Source organism: Ailuropoda melanoleuca, chromosome 16 (assembly GCF_002007445.2).
Source record: "Ailuropoda melanoleuca isolate Jingjing chromosome 16, ASM200744v2, whole genome shotgun sequence".
NCBI lineage: Eukaryota > Metazoa > Chordata > Mammalia > Carnivora > Ursidae > Ailuropoda > Ailuropoda melanoleuca.
Genome location: NC_048233.1, coordinates 75,504,027 through 75,514,208, shown reverse-complemented (window position 1 = coordinate 75,514,208; position 10,182 = coordinate 75,504,027). Strand labels below are relative to the sequence as shown.

The 10,182-nt window shown below is 53.5% G+C and overlaps 1 protein-coding gene across 2 annotated transcripts; it reads left to right on the top strand.

The window, feature by feature from the left end:
- Nucleotides 1–223: 223 nt before the first annotated feature.
- RAPSN (receptor associated protein of the synapse) lies at nt 224–9,862 on the top strand. Of its 2 annotated transcripts, XM_002921645.4 has the most exons (8): nt 225–1,289; nt 1,782–2,120; nt 6,592–6,750; nt 7,275–7,373; nt 7,450–7,572; nt 8,068–8,121; nt 9,119–9,318; nt 9,715–9,862. In XM_002921645.4, exons 1-8 carry the CDS (start codon nt 1,098–1,100, stop codon nt 9,785–9,787), a joined length of 1,239 nt encoding a protein of 412 aa, XP_002921691.3. In that variant the 5' UTR covers nt 225–1,097; the 3' UTR covers nt 9,788–9,862. The 2 variants fall into 2 exon arrangements, with proteins under 2 accessions (XP_034501077.1, XP_002921691.3); XM_034645186.1 differs by lacking the exon at nt 6,592–6,750 and having other exon boundaries at nt 224–1,289.
- The last annotated feature ends 320 nt before the right edge of the window (nt 9,863–10,182 follow it).

Here is a 10,182-nt window from a genome sequence, read left to right as displayed (position 1 = left end):
GTGGGATCCCATTCCCTAGAGCCTCTCCACACTAGGAGCCCCCATATTTCAAGAGTCTGCTCCCTGCATAAGACGTCGCCCTTCTCCACAGTGTCTGGCATTAAAGCTCATTGTTAGGGACCCTTTCAAACTGGGACGGGGATTGGACTTGGGACACTTCTTAACCCTTCAGGGATCAGCTCCTGTCCCTGTGGGCAGTGTGCCAGGGAGCAGTCGGACACAGCTCGGGATGACCTCTTGCTGTTCTGTGTCCTCTTCAACTAGGAGGTCATTCGTTCTAACAACCCGCTGCAGGAGGTAGCAGTGTGCTCTTGCCCACAGTCACACGGCCCACACAGCTAGTAAATGGCAGAGTCAGCCTGGCTCCAGGGTCCACGCTGTTCCCCACTACCCTATGCTGCCTCCAACAGCCCCCTGAGTCAGGGCTTATTAGCCTGTTATTATCCTCATTTGACAGACGAGGAAGCTGAGGCGCAGAGAGGTGAGCGACTTGGCTTGGGAATGGTGGGGGCATGCCCACGGGTAAGAGACCTCGGTGCCCAGTGGCCTCGAATCCCAGAAACAAAACCTGGGGGAGGGTAGGTCTAGGGGGAAGGTTGTGATGGGGAGAGGCAGGGCTCAGGGCCAGCCACCTGCCTCGCTTAGTCCCCGCTCCTCCTAGCCCTCAGCTCGTCCCTGGAGGCGGCTCCTTGGCCAGGCTGCCAGGAGGGCCCGCACTGCCAGGGAGGTCGAGACCGGTGTCAGAGGCTCTGAAGGGACACCAAAGGGGGTGCCCGGGGCGCAGGGTGCCTGAATCCCTGGGAAGCCGCCTCCCAGCTTGGGGGTGGGTGCAGCAGAGGCCCGTGTGACACTGTGGCTGACATTCCTCAGCGGCCACGTGGCCCCAACTGGCAGGGACAGCTGCGGAGAGGGGCCGGACCAGCTTTGTTCTCAGGGTGGCGCCCACTCTCCATCCAGGCCCTGCTCGGCTCCTGCCTCGCGCTGCTCTCCTTCCTGGGGCTCCGTGGGCAGCTGGCATCGGGGTCCCCGCCATGAATGCCTAGAAGCCCAGAACCACCCGGTCTCTCCATCCTTGGGCGGCTCAGGGCTCCAGAACGATGGGGCAGGACCAGACGAAGCAGCAGATCGAGAAGGGGCTCCAGCTGTACCAGTCTAACCAGACGGAGAAGGCACTGCACGTGTGGACGAAGGTGCTGGAGAAGAGCGCTGACCTCGTGGGGCGCTTTCGCGTGCTGGGCTGCCTGGTCACAGCGCACTCGGAGATGGGCCGCTACAAGGAGATGCTGAAGGTGGGCCCGGTCTGGCTACCCCCGGGCTTCAGACCCTCCCGCCTCTTCAGACACCCCCCTGTCCCGCAGGCCAGCAGCCCACCCCTGCGGGGGCTCTGAGTCCAGTCTAAGGCCCTCGTGGCCTTGATCTTTGCTCTGAGACTGAGCTTCTCAGCTTCAGGGTTCGGGAATCTCCAGGCCGAGTCTCGGAATCTAGGTTCAGCCTTCCTGTTGGGGTGCTGAGTCGGAGCCTGGGGGGGCATGAGCTCCAGCTTTGGGGCTGGGGGTAGGTGGGTGGGTGGGTGGTGCCGGTAGGGGTCGAACAGTGAAGGCTATAGGTCTGAGTTTGGCTCCAGGTCTCTGACGCTTCTAGCCTATGGCTGGGAGCAGAGAACTCATCTGAGGCCTTGGCTGTGAGTGCTGGGCCCGAGGCCTCGGCTGTGAGGCAGGGAGGAGGCCCAGGTCCGAGGCTCAGAGTCCAGGCTGATCGCACCGCCCCCACCCTCCGGGCAGTTCGCTGTGGTGCAGATCGACACCGCCCGGGAGCTGGAGGATGCTGACTTCCTTCTGGAGAGCTACCTGAACCTGGCGCGCAGCAATGAGAAGCTGTGTGAGTTCCACAAGACCATCTCCTACTGCAAGACCTGCCTCGGCCTGCCCGGCACCAGGGCAGGCGCCCAGCTCGGAGGCCAGGTCAGCCTGAGCATGGGCAATGCCTTCCTGGGCCTCAGCCTCTTCCAGAAGGCCCTGGAGAGCTTCGAGAAGGCCCTGCGCTATGCCCACAACAATGATGACGCCATGCTCGAGTGCCGCGTCTGCTGCAGCCTGGGCAGCTTCTATGCCCAGGTCAAGGTGGGCCTGGGCCCAGGGGCGGGCGGGGGAGGGTCCCCTGACACCCTCCTGCGAGCGGCGCTCCCCATTCAGGGCCTTGCTCCGTCCTCCCACATAGGAGAATCTGAGAGGGAAGACTCACCCAGGAAGGTGGAGACTTCCCAAGAAGGGCAGGGCCGGAATTCAAACCTTGGTCTGTCTGCATTCCTGGGGGAATGGGAGGCTGGCTCTTGTGAGGACTGGCCATGAACCCGCACTGCCCTGCGTTTGCTATGTGATCTTGGCCCCTCTCGTCTCTGACCCTTGGTAGGTACATCTATAAAATGAGGGAGGATAGGGCCCACCTTCCGGCACGGTCGTAAGGACTCGTTCATCATTTATCGACTGTTCATTCTATGCCGGGCTCTGCGGGATTGGGATGCAAGCAGGGAAAATAAGAGCCAAGCCCCTGGCCTTGGGAAGCTTGCATTCTGGAAAAAGTCAAATAAACACAAGCGGTAAGTCGATCATATAACACGCTAGAAAAGTGCTAAGGAGAAAAGAAAGCAGGAAAAGGGGGTGTGAAGTGCCAAGGATGGGGTGTCGCAATTCCAAATAGCGTGATTGGAAGCCTCATAGAGGTGCTATCAGTCTGATGACGGAAGCACATGAGAGGGTAAGCCGTGCAGAAATCTGGCAAAAGCTTGAAAAAGAGACAACAGCTAAAGCAAAACCCTGCCCTGGATGAGAAGGGGGGCATAGCTGGCCTATTCCAGGGATGGGGGAGCCAGTATGGCCACTGGCAGGTGTGTGAGAAGGAGGTAGGAGGTGGTGAGAACCAAGAGGTAAGCGGGGTGGGGGTGGGGAGAGGGCAGATCGGGATGAACTGACGGAGCCAGTGACGATGGCTTGTTTCTGGTCGAGTGTTTGTTCTCCTGGGACCCCGAGGCAGCCAGGCTATGCTCGGGCCATGGGGAATGTTGACGCCTGGCACACAGTAGATGCTTAATAAATCTTGGGGTAAATGGGCGTATACATGCTGATGAATCAGAGGCGGGGTGCAAGAAAATGAGAGTCATCCAGGACGACACCGAGGACTTTGTTTTCAGCAACCAGACGTAGGAAGAACCCACTCAGTGAGATTCGCTAGATGGGAGAGGGAAGGGATGTTTTAAAACCTTTTCTATTATGAAGACAATTAACCATACAGGAAAATCGAGAGAATAATATCATGAACCTGCATATCCCCACCACTTAGATTGAGCAGTTATTAATATTATGCCATGTGATTTACATATTTTTAACTGAAGTGTTGTGACATGAAATTATAGACATCATGGTATTTCACCCCGAAGTAGTTCAGTATGCATCTCTGAAAGAAAAAAAAAAGACACTTTCTTATATAAGGACACTTTCTTACATAATCACAATTATCTCTTGTATTTCTCCGCTTATCCTGAAAACACGCCTCTACCCTCGGCTTCAGTAAATTGGAACCCAAACGTGCACACGAGCAGTGGGCATTCTGTCTCCTCTAAGTCTCCTTCAGTAGAAGATTGCTCCCCTCCTCTTTGTTTTCCAGGATTTCTCTAACAAGGCAGGCTGATTGCCCTGTAACAGGTTTCATTTCGTTGTCCCATTGCTTCCGCGAGGAGTCACGTGACTGGGTTTTGTTTTTGTTTTGCTTTCCCCTCCCCTTTGCTCCCTGCGAACTGGAACTCAGTGACCTGGGAAGACTCGGGTCACACCTCTTTGGTGAGACGACCGTGTCAGTGCCTCGTCACATCCGATAGAGGGGGCGACAACCCCATCTCTCCATTTTAGGGTTAGCGTTTTTCCTTTCCTGAGCAGCAGGTGAACTTAGGGGGGCGTGACGCTCCGGCCCCCTGTAGAAATTCAGCTCTGAGGCTCCAGTTTCTGTAATGGATTTAGTGATGTTTGTTGCCTGAATCATTTCTCTTCTTTCAACTGTAAGGAAACGGCGATTTCCAACGACTTTCCTTCTACAGTTGTTGGCTGGATTTTTCTCTAAGTAAGAACTCTCCCCCATCACATGGGGCTAGTTGGGTCCTCTGAAATGCAGTTCCTACAGGAAAGACGGAATAAATACTTCTTCCTTTCCTTTAGTTACCACTTTGATGAGGAGGAGTTAAAGTCACAGCTGCCTTCAGTGATCATACTTATTTGTTTTGATTTCTTCTTGTGGGGTACTGTTATGAAACCCTGGATTTTTAAAAAATAGTCTTCTTCAGTTAATTGCAATATTGTGCCTTGTGATGCTTAAATTATCTTGACTTTAGCTAATGGAGTTCCTTTAATACGGCTCCTGTGTCCTTTTGGAGAGACTTTATTTAAACTTTGAAAGCGTTCTTGTTTTCTGCAACGATGAACTGACCCAGGCTCATTTTGTATATTTCCTGCCCCAGACCTGGAATCGGTCATTTCTCTGGGCTCTTTTTGGTGGGAAATTGTATTAAAGACCAAATGTGGGTTCTCGAGGTGCTCATTGCTACTGGGTTGTGATGGCTTCTAAATCATTTTAGTTGCCAAGACAACTGAAGTTTATGCTAATATTTGCAATTCAAATCTAATGTTTCAGGATTTTCCTTAATTTATTTTAATCTTGATTCTCTTTTTTCTTAGACTGAAAATGTTGGCTGTTAGCAACATATTTACATATTTATTTTATCCTACAAAATATACAAAATACTTTCCAAAGACAATACCAATATTACTTTAAAAAAAAAAAAAAGAGACAACCGAAGGAAGTTTAAGATTTCTTTGCTGTTCTTTTGTCTTTATCAAATATCCCACTATGGATGAACTGTCCAAGGTCATACATTCCAAGGTCATTTGAAATAATTATTTTTTTCTGTGTGGTTATATTACTGTATTGCAATATAATTCATTATAGTATAATGATATCTTTTTTTTTTAAGATTTTATTTATTTATTTATTTATTTGACAGAGATAGAGACAGCCAGCGAGAGAGGGAACACAAGCAGGGAGAGTGGGAGAGGAAGAAGCAGGCTCATAACAGAGGAGCCTGATGTGGGGCTTGATCCCACAACGCCGGGATCACGCCCTGAGCCGAAGGCAGACGCTTAACCTCTGTGCCACCCAGGCGCCCCGCATTATAGTATCATGATATCTTATAGCATTATATTTTTATAGTATGTTGTATTATTATTTTATACTAATTCTATAATCAAACTTATTATAATTAATTAATTATATTAATTTGATGTTTTGCAGTTAGGGTCATTTATTTCCATTTTCTACTTTTAGGGTTTTTTAAAAAATTAAATTAAAAAATTTTGAAGCGATAGAATATTTACTTGGCTTCAAATTTTAAAAGTATGTCACAAGGGGCACTGAACTGGCTCCGTTGGTAGAGCATGCGACTTTTGATATCAGGGTTATGAGGTCCTGCCCCATGTTGCATATAAAGATTACTTATATAAATAAAACTTTTTAAAAAGGTATGTAACAAAATTTGTGAGGAACAGGTTTTTATTGGAGTTATTGAGAGTTCTTTTTGGTCATATTAACTTGGAGATGCTCGTTAGATACTAAGTGAAAGATAACAGATTTTCTATGAGAAAGAACAGAGCAATGGGGCTATAGCTGAACGGGACACGAGGTCAAAAGAAGGTTGTTTGATTTTGATTTTTTTTTTTTTTAATGAGGTAAGAAATGCCAGGATGTGTTTACACGCCGACAGGAATGATTGAGTCCGAAAGAGACAGGGGCTTTGTTCCAGCGCCCCGTGGGGGGACTCACATCTGTAGGAGCAGGGATTCCTCCTCCAGAGTGGCAGGCAGGAGGCAGAAAGGTCCATCTTGAGGACTTGGTGGAGAAGGGAGTCCTCTCTGACTTTCTCCTGTTTTCCCTGTGGAGTATGAAGCAAGGTCATTAGCTGATAATGGACAGGTAGAAAGAGCATTTGGAGGTTTGAGGAGAAAGAAGGGGTGAAGGGATGATTTCATTGCCTCAGAGAGTCTGTCCCGATGTTCTTGGGAGCGCACTGTGCTGGCAATCAGTCACTGAGCCTTTCCTGAGCACACGCTGCTGGGTACTGGGAGGCAAACACTAGTGGGGGGCCTGGTACCCCCCTTTTGTGTGTCTCTGAAGATAAGGGGCCCAACTGGGACTAAGAAGAGAAGCCAACTGTATTTTTGTGCCTATTCATTCATTCATTCATTCATTCATTCATTCATTCATTCAACAAATACTCATTGTGCATCTACTAAGTGCCAAGAACTGTGCTAGGCTCTTGGGATGTTGAAACCCGATGAAAATCCCTACGTTCACGGAGCCCACACCTTTTCAGTGGCTGTTCCCTCTGCCTGGATCACTCTTTCCTGGGACACTTGCATGAATGAGTGAACACCGGCAGGGCCTAGGGGTTGACAGAGAAACCAGGCAGGCCCTGGAGCCCTTGACTTAGGGGCAGCTCTGGCCATTCAGTGTGCCCCTTCTTGTCCCACCTCCTCCCTGTGTCCCCCGCAGGACTACGAGAAAGCCCTGTTCTTCCCCTGCAAGGCCGCAGAGCTCGTTAGCGACTACGGCAAGGGCTGGAGCCTCAAGTACCGGGCCATGAGCCAGTACCACATGGCCGTGGCCTACCGCCTGCTGGGCCACCTGGGCAGCGCCATGGAGTGTTGTGAGGTGGGGCAGGAGGGAAGGCGGGCAGGCAGGGGGTGGCGGTGTGGGCTCGGGGGTCCTCCTTCCCCATCAGCCCGCTTAGGGCCCCGAGATTTGCCCTTGGCCCCCTTCTCCATGAGCCCCTGAAGGATGCATCGGTTCTGCCCACCTCCCTGCCCCAAACCTCACTCCCTTCCAGTCCATTCTCAGGGGAGGGGGCTTCCCTCTGCCCTCCCCACACACACCCCCTCTGTGGGGACTCTAAATAGGAAGAGAGCCAGTCTCTGGAGCGCCTCTGGCCTGGGTCCAAATCCTAGCGCTGCTACTTACTAGCCAGGTGCCCTTGATCAAGTCACTTCCGTCCACTTCCCTGGGTGTGGTGAGGCCTCAGTGGTTCTGTGTGTGGGGCCTCAGCATTGCGCCAAGTGTACTGCGCTCCGAGGACGCTGGCGGTCCCTGCGCTGCCCTGTCAGAGTGGTGCACTGAGTACTGACACCCCCGTGGTAGAGGGCAGATGGGAAGGCTGAGCCGCCCGCCTCCCTTCACAGGAATCTATGAAGATTGCTCTGCAGCACGGGGACCGGCCACTACAGGCGCTCTGCCTGCTCTGCTTTGCCGACATCCACCGGAGCCGCGGGGACCTGGAGGTGAGGTCCCTGGGGTGCGGAGGGAGGGGCTGCAGGCCTGGCCCAGTCTGACTGCACCCTCCCCCTGGCCGTGCAGACAGCCTTCCCCAGGTACGACTCCGCCATGAGCATCATGACAGAGATCGGGAACCGCCTGGGGCAGGTGCAGGTGCTGCTGGGCGTGGCCAAATGCTGGATAGCCAGGAAGGCGCTGGATAAGGTGAGGTCTCTCCCCAGGGCTCCCATCTGGGGCCAGTAGGTCAGCCAACAATCTGTGGGGCTGACCCTGGGCAAGACTCTTGCAGACATTTTGTCTAACATCAGCCTCACCGGAATCCCATGAGGTGAGTACACTCCAAGTCATCTTCCAGACTCAGAGAGGGCCCATGACGTGCCCAGACCCACGACTAGTAAAGGGCCAGAGCTGGGTTTGAACTCAGGATGCTTTAACGGCTCTCACGATTTCACAACACCCAGTGAGACAGGAATATGCTTCCCATTCTGTATCTGAGTAAACTAAGGCAGCAGGTAACTTGACCACACAGCTGTGTGACTGGGCTCCAGCCTCCTTTTGCTACCTTCACACACACGCAGGGCACCTGCCCAGCCATGCTGTCCTCCCCAGGACCGCCCCTCCCGGCCCCTTCCTTTCCTGTGAGCCAAGGCCTCTGTCAGACAGCTGTGCCTGCAGCCCTGGCCTGTGCTTGCCTTCCAGGCTCTGGAAGCCATCGAGAAAGCCCAGGACCTGGCCGAGGAAGTGGGGAACAAGGTCAGACCTGATTCTATCTTCTGGGTCTGGAGTCAAAAGCCCAAGGTGGGATCTCGGGTGTGTGGGGAGGGCTGTCCTGAGCCTGCACATGCCCTGAGCCCTTCTGGACCTCCAGGAGCTGCCCCCACCCATTCCCAGATCCCGGCTGTTTCTTTTCTACCCACTGAGCACTTTGGAGAGCAGGGCAAGAATTCCGTAGCTCCGAGGACATCAGAATTCCTCAGAGTTTCCTGATGGTCATTAAAACTCCCAGCGGTGGGTCCACTCACTAAGAGCGGGGCACACACAGGTTCTTCTAGGTATTGGTCCCAGTCCTCACTGTCTCCATGCAAGGGGCACACAGCGAGCCCCATTTTACAGTTAAGGAAAGTGAGGCTCAGGGAGGTGCTCCAGGTCCCACACTTTGTACCTGGTCTGTCTTAACTCCAAAGCCCTTGTTCCTCCTGGAGTATGTGGCCTCTCAAATTCAATCATTGTATCCAAACCTTTAAAAGTTGAAAATAGGCTCAGTGTTTCTTCTACAAAAATACGAGTTTCTCTGGGATCCGGTGCACACCCCAACGAAAATGTCAAATTTCTTTGTTTTTGGATAGATTATAGCCACTCAATTGTACCCAAGTATCTCAGGTCAGTCAGAAATGCTGATGAGCTGTTGTGTGTATTTAATTAACAAAAACAGGAGAGCAAATTAATTATTATGGAGTCAATGCAGCAGATCTGGTCAATAAAATCCTTCAAAAACATGGGGTTCCCAGCTCCTTCTAGGAGTGAGGACCGTCTACCACTCTCACCTCCTCATTCTGCACAAGGGCAAACCAAGGCCCAGAGAGGGCGGGACGTTTTTCCTAGGCCCATCAGCGAGGCATGAACGCGGCCAGGACTAGACCCGGTGTGTCCTGACTGCCCGGCGGGCCCTCGGGGACAGCGGGGACAGCGTCTGCGGCTCCCCGTCCTGACTTGGTCTTGTCCCCCGCCCGCGCTCCGGTCCCCGCCGCAGCTGAGCCAGCTCAAGCTGCACTGCCTGAGCGAGGGTGTCTACCGCAGCAAGGGGCTGCAGCGCGAGCTGCGCGCCCACGTCGTGCGCTTCCACGAGTGCGTGGAGGAGACCGAGCTCTACTGCGGCCTGTGCGGCGAGTCCATCGGCGAGAGGAACAGCCGGCTGCAGGCCCTGCCGTGCTCCCACATCTTCCACCTCAGGTGAGGGCGGCACCCGCGGTCTCTTTGGGGTACGCGGGCCTACGCACAACAGTAATAGCGAATGTAGCCTCTCTGCGTGCTAAGCGCGTCCTTAAAGCTTCCCCCGTAATAACTCATTGAATCCTCCCAGCAGCCCCATGAGCTGGCCATCATTCTTCTCCCCAAAGAGAAGTCAGCGAGGCCCCTCAAAGGCCATGGGATTCAGACACCCAGGGCCAGACCCGCCCTATGGGACAGAGTGCCAGGGGCAAGCAGGGCCCTGGGGAGGAGCCTGGGGGCCCTACCCTCTCCCTTGACACCTTCCCAGCTCCTGCACGGGGGAGGGGAGGAGAGAGAGCCCAGGCCCAGGATGGAAGCCTGAGTTCAGTGAACGGACAGAGTCCTTTGCCTCCCAAGGTGCTTGCACAACAACGGGACACGGAGCTGCCCCAACTGCCGCCGCTCATCCATGAAGCCCGGCTTTGTGTGAGTCCCACCAGCCGTCGTGGGCTTCTGCCTCACGTCCCCCTGCTCCCCGTCCACCATCATGCTGCACCACCCCCCCCCCCCCCCCNCAGCCGCCAGGGCCTCCTCCAACCTGTCAGGGCTGCCCATTGTTGCTCCTCCAGGCTCCGCTGCCCTCCCTGCCTCTTTGTACTTTGCTCTTTGTAGAAAAATAAACTGTTTGTACCTGACCCCAGCGATTCTGACTCTTTTTGTGTGCGTGCTGGGCAGCGCAGACAGGACAGCTTCTTCCCCAACTGGTCTTCTTGACTCCTGTCAGGCGACTCTGACAAGTGTGAATTTGGGCTCAGCAGCTCCTGTGCTGACACTGACTCACTGAACAACCTTGGACAAGTCACTTAGCCTTTATGATCGTCGGCA

Excerpts from the sequence above, each read along its gene's own strand:
- RAPSN (XM_002921645.4), top strand. The coding sequence starts at position 1,098 with ATGGGGCAGGACCAGACGAAGCAGCAGATCGAGAAGGGGCTCCAGCTG. Across the intron at positions 7,374-7,449 it reads GGAGCCGCGGGGACCTGGAG|ACAGCCTTCCCCAGGTACGA; the intron begins GTGAGGTCCCTG and ends CTGGCCGTGCAG. Across the intron at positions 9,319-9,714 it reads TCCCACATCTTCCACCTCAG|GTGCTTGCACAACAACGGGA; the intron begins GTGAGGGCGGCA and ends TTGCCTCCCAAG.